We start from the raw sequence: 19,248 nt of genomic DNA on the forward strand, positions 1-19,248 counted from the left end.
CTCAGCAGTTCTGGTCTAAGCGGCAGGAGACCGTTAAAGGCAAAAATGAAACACTCTTCTGGGAACTGGTTGCCTTGGGGTCTCAGGATCTGGCACTGAGTTCAGGGGCTCCCATCCAGGCTACTGATCACTATTTTCATCACTATTCAAAGCTCTCTGAAGGAGATAAGATTAATATGTTGGAGTTATCTGAGCTAGGAGAATGCTGGCCAGCAGCATCAGTGGATGAGATCAAATCACTAATGGGAGCACTCCCCTCTAATATATCACCTGGGGAGGACTTAATTCCTTTGGAGTGTTACAAAGTTTATAGTGAATGGTGGGCTCCAGTCCTTGCTAAACTCTTTAAACAAATTAATAACACCAGTAAACTTCCCCAAGGATGGACATCTAGCATCAGCCGCACTTTGAAGAACCCAAGTTTCCATCCACCAAAAATTGGGGAAAAATACATCTCACTGTTGATTACTTAGCCTTATTTGCCAGAGCCTCTGTAGGTCTGAGAAGAACCTTAAGAGATTTAAACTCCTACTGTCTATTGAATGGCCTGGTAATTAACCACGATAAGACCAAGATCCAGCATCCTGATAGAATAGGTCCAACAGTATAAATATCTTGGCGTTATTTTCCAGGCAAATTATGCAAGAACTGCCCATTTCAATGACATATCTTTAAATGCACAGAAAAGTGCAGGTGCAATTTTTAAAAATTCTGGCAGAAAGGAGGCCGCTACATTCCAGCTGCAATTAATATCGTCAAGGCGAAGGCTCTTGCTCAGCTGACATATGGGGCACCAAGTAGTATAATGGGCAACTTGGGTTCTGGAATATTCACTTTTAGCCTATACCATCAAAAACATTGTTTCTGACTTCCGGTGGAACTTCCGCTCCAGCTGGCTGGCTCCGAATCAACGGAGCTTCTTTGTGTTAGAGAATGTAGGTAAAAACTCTTTTAACTGCAAATTAGAATTCTCCAGTACAAAGGAGAAGCGAAGGGGGAGCTCCAGTGCCTGATAAAGGTGAAAGCTGTGAAGGAGAAGGAGAAACAGTCCTAGTGACTGTAACCCGAGAGCAGCATTTCATCAGGCAGGAGAAAAATAACTCCCTATCAGCATGAAAGACCCTGAGTGTCCTGAGCCTGGAGCGACCTTTCATTTCCTCAAACTAGGTGATTAAACAATTGAAATGTAAAGTGGAAGCTGTATTGTTGAAGAATCTTTCTAACTCCTCTGAGCCAGATTCTTATTTCCCCGAAGGCTGATTGAAACACCCCACCCCTGATTAGGACCCTGAAGGAGAAACTGAAAGGGGGAAGGGAAAGCTGGTGTATAAAGTCACAGATGTTACAGAAGATTTTGGTTGTTGCCTTATTAACTTTTGAACAGTGTTACTATTTATCTTAAAGGAATAATGACTCCCAGAAAAAAGGAGGTACAAATGCAGTTTGCTGTCTCCACGCCAGATAAAGTGAATATGCAGGAGATGATGACAAAATTAACACAAATGACTGAGACTTTAAATGACATGAATAGAAAAGTAAATAAAATTGATGAAGACTTAAGCAATATTAAACAGGAGACAGCAAAGATTTCAAGGCTGGAACATGACATATCTCAACTAGTAGAAGACTTTAAAATTGTCAATGAAACACTGGAAAGTTTAGAAGATAGGATGGAAAGCCTGGAGAATGAGAAGGAGAGAGAAAATCAAGAAAGAATGTGGATAGAAGTAAAACAAAAGAAAAGACTTTTAAGACTGCGCTCACTGCAAGAGCTGGAAGGAGCAGTTAATATTTTGTGTGAGATGTTGGGGGAAAATGAGGGAGAAATGAAATTGGAGGTGGAAGAAATTTTTCGTGTAAACTCAAAATATGCTAAAGAAAGAAATCTGCCAAGAGACATTCTTATAAGTTTTGTTAAGAAATCTATACGGGATGCTGTACTTCATGCACATTATGAAAAGAGGTTCCAAAGGGAAGGAAATTATTTTGTTGAAGGAAATGCCACCAAAGATGTTGAAATTGAGAAAGGAATACAGTTTTATAACTGAAGCGTTGAAAAAAAATAGGATATATTTTAAATGGGAAATACCAGAAGGTATTTCATTCCAATTTAAAAGTAGGGAAGTTAAGATCAAAGACAAACTGAAAGCAAGAGACTTCATAAAGAAACATACAAAAAGAGCTGAATTAACATATTGGTCTGCTTGTAACAGAGCAAAACTAACTTACTTATGTTGTGTAATAAAGATATGAATATAATAACTTGGAATGTGAATGGTTTAAATCAGTGGTCCCCAACCTGCGGCCCGCGGCCCGGTGCCGGGCAGCAAAGGTAGTAAAAAACTTCCCAGGCCGCAAGCTTGCGGCCCAGGAAACTTCTTACTGAGGTAGGGCGGGGAGACGGAATCAGGGCCGGGCCGCGCATCGCGCGGGTGCGGCCCGATGCATGGGCGTGGCCTGATTCGCGGGCACGGCCCGCGGCCCGATACGCAGGCGAGGCCTGCGCTGGCGCGGTCCGTGCGGGCACAGCCCGATGCCCTGCCGGTCCCCAGCCTCAGAAAGGTTGGGGACCACTGGTTTAAATGACCCCAAAAAACGTAAAAGAGTGTTCCAATTTTTTAAAAGGGGGAATTTCCAAAAAATCTGCTTACAGGAAACACATATAAAGGAATCAGTTAAAAATATTTAGTTAACTAGAAAGAAGGCCCATTTTATCTTGAAATAAAATGTGCGCTAGAGAAGGTAGTCTGGGCAGGCAGGCTTCGGAGGCTGAAGGCCTCCGGTGGGCTGATAGCGTGTGCGGCGATGGCGTGTCGGGTCGCGGCAGACCTGTTTTAGAGCGGCGGCAGGGGCGACGGCAGCAGTCGGCGGTTGGCTGAGGGCGGCTCTGTGCGGGTGAGGCAGCTGGTGCCGACGGTTTGGCGGGCGGTGGGAGCGACCGTCGTGGCGTCAGCTGTGGCGGCGGAGGTCGCAGAGATGGCAAGCAGCGTGGCAAGCAGGCGGAGTGCCTGTCGTCAGTGGAGGTCGCAGGGCGGTGGGGGCATGTCTGGCTGAGTTGATGTTCCTTTGCCGGCAGCAAAGCATATGGTGGCAGAGCGCGGGCAGGGAGTCCGGGGCGGGACAAGTGGCCAATAGGGAGAGAGCCAATCAGGAGCCGCTTTGCGGCTCCTGATTGGCCCTCTCCGAGTTTTTATCCTAGACAGGTCCCGCCCTAACTCCTCCCCACAAGGCCTTACTATTTTATTTAGTCCGCGGCACCCCGTGGGAAGTTTAAAGATATGAATTTGGGTTTAGATTTTGTGCCAGCAATGAAAAAGGAAAAGAAAAATGGTGTTGTATTATATGTTAAGGAACAATTGAAACCATGTTTAATAAAATCTGATAAAGATTTTATCATAAAGATAAAGATAAAGAATCTGATAAAGATGGAAGATATATAATGTTAGAAATGGAAATAAATGTATCAAAACATTGGTGGTAGGGATATATGCTCCAAATGAAGGTACATTTTTTGAGAATTTGGCCTGTGAAATGTCAAATTTATTATACTCTAGCGTTATTTTAATGGGGGACTTAAATAGGGTAACTGAACCTAAATTAGATAAGAGATTAAGTAATGGGAATACTGGAAGAGAATGAGGGAAGTTACCATTGAGTTGTTTTTTTGTTTTTTTTTATTTGGTTGATAATTGGGGATTGGTGGATGTGTGGAGGAATAACAATAAAAGTATGCAAGACTTTACCTTTTTTCTGAGAGACATAGTTCATGGTCCAGATTGGATATGATTTGGGTTACGAAAGATATTGCTTTAGATGTAAGAAAAATTGAGATACTACCAGGATTAATATCAGATCATAGACCTGTACTAATGAGCTTGAAGTCAAAGAGAAGGAAAAGTCATCAAAGATGGCGAATGATGGATAGTCTACTATTACATGAAGAAGTTTTGAAAGATTGTAAAATGAAACTAAAAGACTTCTTTGAACTAAATATGCAGGAGGATACATGAGGGGGCTATTGATATCCCACAGCTGTAAATTAAAAAAGCTTAAAGATCAACAAAGGCAGAAATTAGAAGAGGCAATAAAAAACAAGGAAAAAATGTTGTTGGGAAAACAAAAAGATAAAAATACTCTACAACAATTAAAGCTATTAAGAAAACAACTGGAACTCTTAGAGGTGGCCAGATTAGGTGAACAGTTAAATAAAGTAACAGTTAAATAAAACAATATTTTGAACTGGGAAATAAACCAGGCAGATGGCTCGCTTGGAAATTAAAGAAGAAACAACAAAATAAATTGATTACAGCCCTAAAGAAAGATGGGAATATATTACTGGAGGAAGAAAAAATTAAACAAGGTTTTTTTGAATTTTATTTAAAATTATATGAGAAGCAGGACATCTCTAGGGAGAAAAGAGATAAATATTTAGAAAAACAGAATATTTTGAAATTGGACTCAGAACAGTTAGAATTATTAAATCAGCCTATAAGTTCAGAGGAAATTATAAACACAATTAACAATCTAAAAGATGGTAAAGCTCCGGGACCTGATGGGTTATCAAGTGCATATTATAAGGTTTTTAAAGAAGAAATACTAATAGCTTTAAAGGAGACAATGAACAAGATTATAATTGATGGCATCCCAGATTCCTGGAAAGAGGCACATATTACGGTTATACAAAAACGAGACAAACGAGGTGCAAAATTTTAGGCCTATTTCTTTAGTAAATATAGATTATAAAATATTTACTAATATACTGGCTAATTGGCTGAAAGGGATACTGGTTAAGATAATACATGAAGACCAGGCGGGTTTTCTGCCCGGTAGACAAGTTAGAAATATTATAAGGATAATACTAAATGTAATTGAATATTACCAACTGAGACCGGATAAACAACTGGCATTATTCTTTATTGATATGGAAAAAGCTTTTGATTCTGTTGATTGGAGTTTTTTATTTAGCTTACTTGAAAGGATGGAATGTGGTGGAACATTTATAAATTGGATAAGGGAGATTTATAAAGAACAATGGGCAAAGCTAATAGTAAATGGTGAGCTTACAGAGAAATTTAATATTCAGAAGGGAACATGGCAAGGTTGCCTACTCTCACCCTTACTTTTTATCATGGCTCTAGAAGTCTTTAATCAAAACATAAGAGAAGACAAAAATATTACAGGTCTGAAAATTAAACAACAGACCTTTAAATTGAGGGCCTATGCAGATGATTTAATATTGATTTTGGAGAATCCTTTAGATTGTATAGCTGTGGTATTAGGCAAACTTAAAAGATTTTGAAGAGGTAACTGGTTTAAAAATAAAAAAACCAAATCAAAAATAATTGTGAAAAATATGGATAAGGAGAGTCAGAAAGGTTTAGAAGGGAAAACAGGATGTCAAATAGTTAAAACTTATAAATATTTAGGTATTAATATTGCTAGCACAAACTTGAGTCTATTCCAGGATAATTATGAGAAACTCTGGACAGGGGTCAAAAAAGATTTTAAGAAATGGGAGATTCACGATTTATCTTTTATGGGTAGAATATCCGCCATAAAGATGAATATCTTGCCAAAAATTTTATATTTGTTTCAGAATATTCCAATTATTAAATCGGATAAGCCATTCAGAAGTTGGCAGAGGGATTTGGCAAGTTTTGTTTGGAGAGGGAGAAAACCTTGAATAAAAATGAAAATTCTTTGTGATGCTAAAAAGAGGGGAGGACAGGCATTACCAAATTTAAGGATGTATTTTGATGCATGTAGTCTGGTTTGGATAAAGGAATGGATAGTTTTAAGAGAACAGAGATTATTAACATTAGAAGGTGCAGGTTTGAGGTTCGGCTGGCACGCATATTTATGGTACGAAAAAGAGAAAGTAAATAAACAATTTTTACATCATGTTATAAGATTTGCTTTATTTAAGGTTTGGAATAAGTATAAAAGAAAATTATATTCTAAAATCCCTTTATGGTTGTCACTGCAGGAAGCTCTGTTCAGAGGGCAAGCAACATTAGAGACTAAATGGTTAAATTATAAGGATATAATTGAGACTTTTACCCAAGAAGGGATAATGCAGTTTAGAATTAAATCTCACGAGAAATTAGTGCAAGAATATAAATATGTAGACTGGTGGCTATATAGATAGATTAAGGACAGATATGAAAGGGACAGGAAGCTATGGGAATTTGAAGTAGAAAAATCACAATTAGAGTTATATTTATGTAAAGATGATAATCATTTAATCAAGAAGATGTATGAATTATGTTAATTACTGTATACGGAGGATGAGGTGGTCAAAGATTTTATGAATGTTTGGGCAAGGAATCTTGGTCATAACATTCCATTGGAAACCTGGCAAAAAATGTGGAGTAAAGATCTGAAATTTACGAATAGTTAAACTATTACAAAATGCATTATTGTTGATACATGACTCTGCACAAATTATCATCAAAAATGAATAAAAGCCTATCGGACAAATGTTGGAAATGTGGGGAAGTGAAAGGGACAATGTTTCATATGTGGTGGACCTGCAAAAGAGCAAGACACTTTTGGCAGGATATCAACAAAGAAATCTCAAAAATCTTTAAGGACTCCATAGCTCTAAATCCTGAAGCTTATCTTTTAGATTTTCTGGTAAATGAAAAATATAAAAAATATGGAGAGTTATTTAGATATTTGACAACGGCAGCAAGGATAGTCTGGGCAAAAAAATGGAAGTTAAAAGAGACGCCCACCATATTTGATTGGCAGTTGAAACATTGGAAATCGCTCAGATGGCAAAATTGAGAACTTATGTCGAAGATAAACAAATGGCGGACTTTAAGACAAAATGGAACTTATGGATATTAGAAAAAATATAGTTGTGGATTTATGACTATTGGTTATGATTTATAATTTATAAGGGGAAATGAGAATGGATTGAAATTTTGAACAGGAGAATTAATGGTTTTTTTCGTATATTCTTCAACAAATACAGTTGGAAGTTATTACTTGTAAATGTAATATAATCTATGAACATGTAATTTTGGAGATGGCTAAATGTATTTTTTTGTAATGGATTATAAATAAAATTTGAAATTATTACAAAAAAAATTGTTTCTAAATACTGGAATGGGGTCAGTGATTTGATAGGCATTGAAACATCCCCTAGGGTTGCTTTTAAACGTACTCAGAATATTCAAGACTTACTAATTAGAACAGATGGCTATAAAGTTGAAAAACAGTCCCACTTTCCATGGGGGCACTTTAAATGTGGTTTGTGCTCATTTTGCAACAACTTCATTAAAGTCTCTGAGGTCCATCTCTCTGCCTATAATATTATCTTAAAACAGAACAGTTTTTCCTGTTGTGTCAGTTTTTGTGACTTATATTTAACTAGTAATCAAGCCCGCTGTAAGAAAAATACAGCGGGCGCTAGGTAAGGGAGCCCCCGGCAGTCGCGCACAGCGTGGCTGGCGGGGGCTCCTTTGGCCGGCGGTCTGACGTGTCAGGGCGCCGGCAAGGGAGCAACTGCGAGCCGTGCTCCACGCGGCTCGCAGTTGCTCCCTTGTCAGCAGGGTGGGAATCGGCCGGGCCAATGGTCTGTCCAGAGGAAGGGGCCAATCGGCACCCTTCCTCATCCCGGACAGAGCACGCCCTAACTCCTCCCCCTAAGCCCTTACGGCTTTATTTAGTCTGCGGCGCCGCGGGCTGTGTTAAGATTTTATGCCCTTAATACTTGATGTACATTGGCAAAAGTACTTGTCCCATAAGAACACGCCTGACTAACTTATCCCAACTAACTTATCAAAGCAGCTAAAATAGTTCTTCTTCTATGCAACCGCTGCAGCTAGCTTACTAGGAGCAGCGAAGTGGAAGCAAACATCAGTTCCAGAAGTTGAAGAATGGTTGGAGAAGATGGGACACTTTGTATCAATGGCAAGACTGACTAGCATGGTACCCAAAGAACTTCCAGAAAAATTTCAAAAACATTGGAAATGCTTTCTGGATCAAGAGACATTATTATCCATAAAAAACACAGGATCATTGTAATTAGCCAACTAGTAGATAATGTTAAGATGAGACTGTATTTGAAAACTGACCTATTTCCCTCTCCCTCCTTTCCTGCGCTGTATACTGTACATCAAACCCTTCACCCCCCATCCCTTCCATGAAATAAGTAAAACTATATTTTAAAAAAACATAAATCTCAAAATAAAAATGGTATTCTGTCTGATCCAATTGTTGAACACTGTCTAATTAAAAATCGTAAATGGGAACAATTGTGTTTCTCTATGTTCAAAAGGTCTAAAAAAGAAAGCTTTAAGAGATGAGATGTTAATCAAGGTAGCACCGTTGTGGGGACCAAAAAGTGAGACTTTTAACAGGGGCGTTTCACAAATATATACAGAAACCATGGATAAGGATTAACCACTCTATACAAAGTTAGATATATATTTATCCAATCAACGGACAGCCTGCTTATATCCTGAGCCTTGTCCCATTATTTTTTTTGGGGGGGGGGTAGGGTCTTCCCAGTCTGGGTACAACCTCCAGGGAGTCTTCCCCCGTCCCTCAGGCAAGCTGCCCAAGCACCTAACAGATATCTTAGTCTGTTCAAAAGTTCACTCTCTCCTTCTAATGGCAGGATGTTTTCCAAGAGGGAAAACGCTGGTGGTCCCTCCCTTGAGCCCCTCAGTTAATTTGATAAATTTAAGAGGGTCCCTCTGGGTTTTCTCCAACGAAACTGAGAGAATATGGATCTTTCTATAAACATCTTCTATCGCATCTATGCACATTAATGCTTAGGTAAATCAAATAGAACATACTTCTAAAGACAAAATACACAAGAGTTTGAAACATGAAATCAAGAATTACAAAGTCCCATACAGTATAGTACAATATTACACAGCATAATCCAATATTACAAAGCATAATACAATATACAATACTAGGGGCAAAGCCCGTTGTATCCAAGAATACAACGGGCGCTAGAGCTTGGCAGTGGGAAGAGGAAGGGGAGGAGTTGTCCAGTCTGTAAGGGCATGGGGTTGAATGTGTGTGTCGTGTGGGAGGTTGTGGTGGCATGGTGGCAAATGAGGGTATGTGTGTGGAGATATGGGTGTCAAGAACCTGTGGTGTGGAATGTTCGTTGAGTGTGGGAGAGGACTGACCTTTGGGAATTTTGGCATAGTGGTTACAGATGAGCTTTCAACAACCATGGCTTCAGATATGTGAAGGGAAAATCAGACTGGAGACTCTTCTTAGGGGAAGATTACATGGCAACCAATTCCTCCCAGTTCTGTGTCATTTCCCTTTTTGTGTGAATTAGGCCACATTCACCGAAATGCCCCTCTGCCCTAATATACATGGGGTAGTCACAGTACACAGGTGTCCTTCTGTCTCCCATGTTTTCACTGTTGGTAAAAATGTTATGTGCCCACATGCTTCTTTCATGCTTGCTCCTTAGAAGAACGGATTTTTGTACCCTATTGCTTACTACCCAAAGGAGTCTCAAAGCGGTTTACAAACACCTTTTCCATTCGTTTCTCCACAATAGTCAACCTGTGAGGTATGTGGGGTTGTGAGAGATCTGAGAGAACTGGGAATGGGCTGCAGTGACCCAGCAGGCCTCAGGTGTCTCAAAGCATTTTCCAATAGTCTTCCCTTTCTCTCCCCATAGCAGACTCCACATGAGGGAGGTGAGGTAGTGAGCCTCACAGGGAAGCTGGCAACCCTAAGAGGAAGACTGTCTGTGCACAGCAGTCTTGACCTTAGTAAGGTTTTTTATACTGTTTTTTTAATTTGCCAGACCAAGGTTATTTGCCAGGCCAATAAGTCATTTCAGTTACTATGTGTCTCCAGACATTCACTTGTTCTCTATTTACAGTTTCAGGCTGAAAATATTTATTTAGATCTTCCTGCACTTTCCAGACTCACAGGACTGATGCTGGTCTGCCTGTCTGCACCCCAGAATACAAACAGTTGCTGCTAGCCCATAGCCCAGGAGGGACACACCTGCACCACTTCCTACCAACTGCAGGCAAAAATGGCTCCTTTGAAGGCTGAGGCATTGTATGATTTTGAAGTCCCACCTCCAAACCTCCAGGAATATTTCCAACCCAGGGGTAGCCAACCTACAGGTGTGGCCTGGAGAGCTCCTGGAATTACAGCTCACCTGCAGAGTATAAAGATCAGCTCCCCAGGCAGAAAGGGCTACTTTCAGAAAGGACAGGGTTGTGGTAGAGAAGAAACATTTAAGGCTTCCCACACAGGTTGTTGTTGAATTGAAAGACTTGAGGCCTACTGCACAGGGTTGTTGTGCAGATGAAACAGGAGACAAAAGAGCCAGTTTCCTCTGCAGAATAACACTGTGCAGTGGCCTCAAATCTGCAGAGAGTTGCAAAGAATGGCTTGGCTGTGTCTAACCTCTGGGCAGAGCAGTATTTTAACTGAGATGGGGCTTTTCTGTGTCAGACAACTGTTTGGCAGAAGGGGAAAGTCCCCCCCCTCAAAAGGAAGGCCCTCAGGCTCCTCTGCGTTGCTCTTGGAAAGGCCTCCCTCCCCTCAGTCAGGGCCAGTCAGAGCTTCCTTCGCAGCAGGCCTGAAGGGGGCCCTTGGACTGCAAGGCGAACAAACCGGTCAGTCCTAGAGGAGATCAGCCCTGACTGCTCCTTAGAAGGCCAGATCCTGAACATGAAACTCAAATACTTTGGCCACCTCATGAGAAGGAAGGACTCCCTAGAGAAGACCCTAATGCTGGGAGCGATCGAGGGCAAAAGAAGAAGGGGACGACAGAGAATGAGGTGGCTGGATGGAGTCACTGAAGCAGTCGGTGCAAGGTTAAATGGACTCCGGGGAGTGGTGGAGGACAGGAGGGCCTGGAGGATCATTGTCCATGGGGTCGCGATGGGTCGGACATGACTTCGCACCTAACAACAACAACAATTGCGACTCCATGAACTCCATGAACCATCACGACTCCATGAACCATGATCTTCCTGTCCTCTACCATTCCCCGGAGTCCATTTAAGTTCACACTGACTGCTTCAGTGACTCCTTCCAGCCACCCCAAATGGCTTAGCCTCAGGCGGTATAAATATTGTTATATCATTAGAGCTTGTCTTATACATCAATTACAACATTGGTGAGCAGTCATGTTCTACTGATCTGCTTTTCCAATGTAGATCATATTAGGAATATGATGATTCATAGGAGGGCCCTAAATTTATTTATTTATCCTTTTCTGGGCACTTGCCCTTGCAGCCGAATGAACAGGAAGATGAGGAGCTGTCCCATGACAGTCAAAATGACAAAGAGGAAGAGGATGTGGACCAAGCTTCGGTCCTGGGCTTCCAGGAGGACATCTGGCCTCAGCCAGGGGAAAAGCACGGTCAACCCCTGGAGGTCATCGTATATGTCGTGAGTCTTCAAAGGAGAGGTAGAGAAGCCGGTTGGTTCAGGGGCCGTGGGGAATGAGAGAGAATCAGTGGGCAGACAAGATCCTGTCAGGGATGGAGGCAGGGCAATGAGATTAGAAGCCGCTGCTGGACATTTGACAACCCTTATTTCTATTATTAAATACAGCAAGTGGTTAGGAACAATTTACCAAGTTCAAAACTCACATAAGGAAAACCATACCATCCAAATACATGAGAGTGCCAAGTCCATAGGAAGAATGAGAGGGCACCCCCACCTTCCTGGGAAGCTGCCGAACGAGACACCAGCTGGCCATCCCGATTGTCTCTTCTCCTCTGACAGGCAGGAGCTACTCCCCAGCTGCCCCCGGGATCTTCATGGCATGTGCAATACATGGTGCCTGACCATTGAGCGATGGGCCCTTCCAGAAACCCCTGGAGCTGATTGAGGCAGAGTCAGCCTCTTGGTCTGCCGGCTTTAATATTGCCAGCTCTGACTGGCAGGAGCTCTGCAGGCAGGGACAGCCCTCTCACCATGCCTGCTGCCTGAGAGCCTTTAATTCTAGAGGGAGCCCAGGACCTCAGCATGCAGATTGTGGCCTCTGACCCTAGAGAAATGGGCCTTACTTCCTATTGAACATCTGCTGAGACCATCCAGCTCAGTGTTTCTCCTTGGCTCCTAACACCTGAGATCTTATCCACTAGAGATAATGGGAAATGGTTCAGGGCTTCCACCCTTCCCTGAGTACAACTCCGAGATCCCAATGGCATCGTCCAAAGGAGTCATTGGTTTTTAAATCATGTTTCCCTTCCAGGTTGCCTCTGTTTACAACCATGATAGAAATGGGCAGGTGATAGACAGCCTCCATTACCCAAGGCCAGAGTCTCCTGAAGACAGCGACTTGGAGCAAGAGAGTTGCTACCTCTTGGACAGCGAAGATCCAAGACCCCAGGTCCCCCACAGGCTACTACCCCTGCTACTACGTGTTCAGCACTCTGTGAGAGGCTGAAGACCCTCCCAAGCCCCCTGGCAGGAAAGATGTCAGCATTCAGGTAGGGGAAACACTTCTGGACAGAGTCAGCAAGGGGGACAGAGGACTGGAGGCCAACCTCAGCGGGGAAGAGACCCAGAGGAACCTTCACCCCCCTCGGGAGTGGTCTCTGCCATCCTTCTCTGAGGAGGCTTCGGCAATAAACAATAAGGTATGTACTGCTAACCCCATCTCAGCCAAGAGGCAAGTTTGAGGAAGGTGGACCATGGGACGAAAAAGACAGGGATGACCATATGGGGCCTCCCACTTATGTCACCCTGGCCCTTTCCGACATTCTGAAAGTAGTCTGCCAGATCTCTCAGGGAAAGATGCAGGCCCTCTTTGGCTGCTTGTGCCCAACTCCAGGCATTCTGCTCCTGAATGCAAGTGTCCTACTTGGCACTCTTCCACAAACTGATCGAATTCAGTAGGCCAGATCTTCTGCTGACACAGCCTTTTTGCAAAAAGGACCCGGAAGGCATGGCCAATTTAGCCTCCAGCAAATACCACCCCCCTGAATGAGTCCAATGGGTCAGGGGCCTGGCTTGAGTGCAGCCGTGCAACCATCTCCCTTCTCCTTCTCCTCTCTCCCTGCTCTAGAGGGGGAGATTGGCCACTCCATAGGCCACACTCCATAGGCCAGGCCCTCCTGAGCAGCCCGCCTGGGATACCAAGCCACTTGGAGGTAGAGCCCACATCCCTCCCTGGAGCCACAGCCCCAGAGCCATAAACAGGACCGTGATGGCGAGATCAGCCTGTGGCATCTCTCATTCCTGCAGGGTCTGGAAGTGGCCACAAGAGAGGAGGATGTGGGCACCCCAGCAGCTCCATCCACGTCCCGACGGTGTGTCCAATCTTTGCTATGGTGGGTCCGCAATGTCTTTAGCCGTCGTTCTGCGCCGCGGCCAGGAGAAAGGAGGCGCAGGCCTCTGGGTCAACTGATTAGCAGCTGGATCCGGAAGCACCGGGGGCACGTACCCCCAGACCCCTGCTGAGGCACACGCAGAGCGTGGGCACCCAAACTTGGGGAAGGCTGCCTTCTTGCCCCTTCGGACCCTTGCGATTGCGCATGAGAGGAATTTCATGTGCACGAGTATTTCTTGTTCAGAGGGTTATATGTTCTATGACTAACTATTAAGGTTTTATTTGTGTGGCAATACTTTCTTCTAATTACTGGCATTTCATTGGTATTAGTAATAAAATATTTTTACCCAAAAGACTTATGGATTTGTTCTCCAGGTATTTTATGGAGCAGCGTTAGGGTTTGGAAGGTTGCCGGGAGGGTGTTCTGAAAATCTTCTAATAAACCAAAAATAAAGGCCAATGACCTCAGAGTGATGTTGGACTCCCAAGCACCCACCACTGAGAGCCCACCCATGGGCGATGGGAAGGTCCCTGTGGAGATGGGCTGGACAACATCCTCTTCTGTTTCCCTGATTTTATGGCCTTCATCGGCCTGCCTGCCTTCTTCCCCCATGGAGGCCCAAAGTGGCTCGTGTCATTCTCTCTCACAACAACCCTGGGAGGAAGGCTAGGCTGAGAGAGGTGACAGACCCAGTCAGCACCCGTGGCATGAGTGGGGAGTTGAAAGTGGTATTCTTCCCCAACCCCACTGTTCCCTGTCAAGTGGGGCATCTTCCCCAGCCCCAACCAGCCTGCCATGGAGCCTCCCCTCAGGGCAGGAGAAGACTCTGAGGGGCCCTGACTCTTGGAAGGCCCTGCATAGGGTTGGGATCCAGATCTCCATAGGATGTGCATCTCCACCCTCTGAGCACTTCCTTGGCAGCAGGGGCCCATCACCCGCCCAATGCTGCTAGGCAGGGCTTCCCCTGCTTCTCTGTGACAGGAGAGGGGTTTCCCCATCCAGCCTAAGATTCCCGTCAGGAGTGCACAGGGGCCAGCCACGCTGCTGCCACAAAGATTCCCTTGTCTTCAAATGCCACACTTTTTCATGCCAGAAATTAACTTCTGAAACGAAATATTTTGTTCAACATAGTGAGTGGCCAATTTCAGAGGCAATGGTATCCTTGAGTGCCCATTTGCACATTGGTGCACGCATACTTGGCTTTGAGGGCACAGCCCAAGTACCCTCTATTGTCACAACATGCTGCACACACGTACCTCCTCGTCCTTGTACCATGACAAACTTTCTGCCGTCAAGATAAACCAATACTCCTTGGAACCGCCTTTCATGATGCTGATGTTGTTGATGGTCAACCAGCCGCGGCGGATCACCTGGAGGAAATTGAGGAATGGGCGGGGAGGACAGAAGGGTGGGAGGAAGGCAGGACAGGTTATAGGCAGTCTTGGAGAAACAAGCACAAAGTAGAGGGGGAAGCATCTACCCCTGTGCCAGGTGCCGTCTCCTAATTCAGAGACGGACTAGAATCTCACTGACAGGGAAAGGCCTTTCCAGAAGCTCAGAAGGGCTGGACCCTGACATCCCTCTTCTCCTGAGGGCGGAGACTGTTCCAGACATGCTGGCCAGGGATTCCTTGATTCACAATCACACTGTGAAGGAGGAGTGCCGATATGCACAGGAAGGAGCTGTCTTGCCAGTAAGAATTCCTCCCAGTAGAACCTCTACATTTCATCTCACCACAAATCAACTCTAGAAAGCTCTAGCCTGGAGAAGCAGATAGAAAATTCAGAAATGAGCAGCCACATAAAGCAGAACTATAGGCAGGCCACAGCTGCTGACCCCCAAGATGGGGTCTGGAGTTCCCTGCAAATACAACTGCTCTCTGGACAGAAATCTGTTTCCCTGGAGAAAAGGGCTGCTTTGGAGGGTGGATTCTACTCTATCATCCTTAATCGCCACTGCACTCCCAAATCTCCAGGACCTTTCCAACCTGACGTTGGCTACCCTGCACAGGGAAGGGACAACCTACAAACAAGGAAGGCGAAGACCCACAAGTGAGGTTTTGGAAAGGTGTCCTTAGCAGCTCCCATCTAGGAAGGGGTGGGGAGAGAATCATGCCTGACTGAGTTATGCTGTTTCTTTACAGATGTGTCCGGTGTTCACTGCAGCAGACAAGGCCTCTGGGCTTTTGCTCCTTTGTATTGCAGCCCACCTTGGACCTACGAACCTGGCGCACAGGGCAGTGCAAAGGGACTCCAACTCTAAAGCATCAAGAGTGAGACTTCTCTCCATTCTCCACTGCAAAACCACTTTGGGGAACATTTGGGGGTAACAGCATCCTGTCACTCCGAAGGCATTTTAAAAACAAGATTCCCCAGCCTTCCGCAAGACTGAATGTTCTCATAGGTTTCTCCCTAAGCTGTTTCTCTCCCACAGTGTGCATCCAGGGAACCCGTGGAAGCGTCTCCTGCTTGAAGAGCATTCCACTCCTCTGGAATGTAATGGTGGATGGACATGAACTGTTCAGAAAAAACAGAATAGATCGAAGAGGTGGAGGAGTGGCACTGTATGTGAGGAAAGGGCTTACCTGTCAGGAAATTCTAGTCAAGGAGAGCATATCTACAGTGGAAAGCATCTGGGTGAAAATAAGCGAGGGGAAAACAAACAGTGTGGTGGCTGGTGTCTGCTACCGACCGCCTGACCAACGAGAGGATGTGGATGCTGCACTTTGTGAGCAGCTTGAGAAAATATACAAGTGGCAGGACCTTGTCATCATGGGTGACTTCAATTTCCCAGATGTGTGCTGGGAAACAAACTCTGCGAAGCGTCCTCAGTCATGCAACTTTCTGACCTGCCTGGCTGACAATTTCATTTATCAAATGGTAGATGAACCCACAAGAGGTTCAGCCATACTGGACTTAATACTGACCAACAGGCAAGAGTTGGTGGATGAGGTGAAGGAGGTGGGGACCCTAGGGGGAAGTGACCATGTCCTCATAGAATTCCTTTTGAGATGGGGAGCCAAGGAAGCTTGTAGCCAGACGCGGATGTTGGATTTTCGTAGGGCAAACTTTAATAAACTCAGAGACATGATGAGTGTCATACCATGGACGAGAATGCTGGAAGGGAAGGGAGCATGTGAAGGGTGGGCGCTACTCAAACAAGAACTATTGCATACTCAATCAATGACTATCCCAGAAAGACGAAAACACTGCAGGAGCTCTAAGAAGCCTATTTGGACGAACAGAGAACTTCAAGAGGAACTAAGAAAGAAAAGGGAGATGTTCAGGAAATGGAGGGAAGGACAGAGCTCTAAAGAAGAGTACCTACAGGTTACTAGGCACTGTAGATCAATCATCAGAAAGGCCAAAGCTGAAAGTGAGCTAAGATTGGCCAGGGAAGCCCATTGTAACAAGAAAAGATTTTTCAGTTATGTGAGGAGCAAACGTAAAGTAAAGGAGGCAATAGGCCCACTGTTGGGTGCGGATGGACAAACTCTAACAGAAGATGCAGAGAAAGCAGAAAGGCCTATTTTACATCTGTTTTTCCCCACAGGTCAAAGAGTTTAGGCACATCTAGAGATGGCAGTAGCCAAAGGATAGTGTCTGGGTGGCAGGTTAACATGGATAGAGAGGTTGTCGAGAGGCATTTAGCTGCACTGGATGAGTTCAAATCCCCTGGGCCGGATGAAATGCACCCGAGAGTGCTCAAAGAACTTTCCAGAGAACTTGCACAGCCCTTGTCCATTATCTTCGGGACCTCTTTATGGACTGGAGATGTCCCGGAGGACTGGAAGAGAGCAAACGTTATTCCGATCTTCAAAAAGGGAGGAAGGATGATCCGGGAAACTACAGACCAGTGAGTCTGACCTCTGATTTGGGGAAGATAATGGAGCAGATATTAAAAGGAGCGATCGGCAAACATCTGGAGGACAAATGGTGATCCAAAGAAGTCAGCATGGATTTGTCTCCAATAGGTCCTGACAGACCAACCTGGTTTCCTTTTTTGACCAAATGACAGGTTTGCTGGATCGTGGAAATTCGGTTGATGTCGTTTACTTGGATTTTAGTAAAGCTTTTGACAAGGTTCCCTATGATGTTCTGATGGATAAGTTGAAGGACTGCAATCTGGATTTTCAGATAGTTGTGGATAGGGAATTGGTTAGAGAACCGCACTCAAAGAGTTGTTGTCAATGGTGTTTCATCAGACTGGAGAGAGGTGAGTAGCTGGGTACCTCAGGGCTCGGTGCTCGGCCCGGTACTTTTTAACATATTTATTAATGATCTAGATGAGGGGGTGGAGGGACTACTCATCAAGTTTGCAGATGACACCAAATTGGGAGGACTGGCAAATACTCCGGAAGATAGAGACAGAGTTCAACGAGATCTGAACACAATGGAAAAATGGGCAAATGAGAACAAGATGCAATTTAATAAAGATAAGTGTAAAGTCCTGCATCTGGGTCAGAAAAATGAAAAGCATGCCTACTGGATGGGGGATACGCTTCTAGGTAACACTGTGTGTGAACGAGACCTTGGGGTGTGTGAACGAGACCTGTGTGTGAACGAGACCTTGTGGATTGTAAACTAAACATGAGCAGGCAGTGTGATGCAGCAGTAAAAAGACGAATGCCATTTTGGGCTGTATCAACAGGGGCATCAAATCAAAATCACAAGATGTCATAGTCCCATTGTATACGGCACTGGTCAGACCACACCTGGAGTACTGTGTGCAGTTCTGGAGGCCTCACTTTAAGAAGGACGTAGATAAAATTGAAAGGGTACAGAGGAGAGCGACGAAGATGATCTGGGGCCAAGGGACCAAGCCCTATGATGATAGGTTGAGGGACTTGGGAATGTTCAGCCTGGAGAAAAGAAGGTTGAGAGGGGACACGATAGCCCTCTTTAAGTATTTGAAAGGTTGTCACTTGGAGGAGGGCAGGATGCTGTTTCTGTTGGCTGCAGAGGAGAGGACACTCAGTAATGGGTTTAAACTTCAAGTACAACGATATAGGCTAGATATTAGGACAAAAATTTTCACAGAGTAGTTCAGCAGTGGAAGAGGCTGCCTAAGGAGGTGGTGAACTCCCCCTCACTGGCAGTCTTCAAGCAAAGGTTGGATACACACTTTTCTTGGATGCTTTAGGATGCTTAGGGCTGATCCTGCGTAGAGCAGGGGGTTGGACTAGATGGCCTGTATGGCCCCTTCCAACTCTATGATTCTATGAGTCTATGAAGGCAAGATCCACCAACATGTTTCCTAAGCCCCAGCCCCCCACACATCCCAGCCGCTATTCTGCAACAGCAGAATGACCAGAATGCACTCCAAACAGGGTAAGCTCCTCAGCACTCGCTTCAGAATCACCCACAGTGCGCAGGGTAAGAGCACATGGGACGGATTGCCTGAAGGGAGAATGCCTAAAACCAGCTGTTCTACACTCAAGGCAGGGAGCATGATGCCAAGAGACCGCCAAGACAAGGCCTGGCCCACCCATCGCTCACCCAGACTCAGCAGCAGCTCTGAGCCCCAGGCCAACAGGATCTCGTTTTCCCCTTATGGCTTCCCAAAAGACAAATGTTGCAGGCACGAGTAGGGAGCCCTCCGAGCCCAGAACAGCAGCAGAGATGCAGGAGCAAGCGCTCGCCAGAAGCTTCTGGAATAAAGCTGAGCCAAGCAACTCCACCTTGGCCCTAAGCAGCAGCGCTCCTGGGACTCCTCAAGAGCCATCAACCTTGCAGAGAGGTGAAAGCAACCATTTTCCCCAAACCACACTGGTCAACGGGTGCCTCTACAGTCTATGCAGGAAAATGTTTCTTTCATAAGGAAACAGCCAAAATAAGCCCAGGCAGCTGAAAGCTGTCCTGCCAGATGTCATGTCAGTGGGGGGGGAGGGTCCCTGGTTCAATCCCTGGGATCTCCTGTTAGGAGGACGGGATGGGAAAGACCACTGCCTGAG

General features: G+C 44.9%; 1 protein-coding gene across 9 annotated transcripts in view; it reads right to left on the reverse strand.

Annotated features, from left to right (window-relative positions):
• The window catches only part of DNM2 (dynamin 2), a 119,525-nt gene that overhangs the window by 36,462 nt on the left and 63,815 nt on the right, over positions 1-19,248 (reverse strand). For all 9 annotated transcript variants that reach the window (XM_077346114.1, XM_077346109.1, XM_077346111.1 and 6 more), the window contains one exon: positions 14,552-14,665. In XM_077346114.1, coding sequence (XP_077202229.1) covers positions 14,552-14,665 — 114 coding nt within the window. The remainder of the gene's footprint in view (positions 1-14,551; positions 14,666-19,248) is intronic.

Source organism: Paroedura picta, chromosome 7, assembly GCF_049243985.1.
Source record: "Paroedura picta isolate Pp20150507F chromosome 7, Ppicta_v3.0, whole genome shotgun sequence".
NCBI classification, from domain to species: domain Eukaryota; kingdom Metazoa; phylum Chordata; class Lepidosauria; order Squamata; family Gekkonidae; genus Paroedura; species Paroedura picta.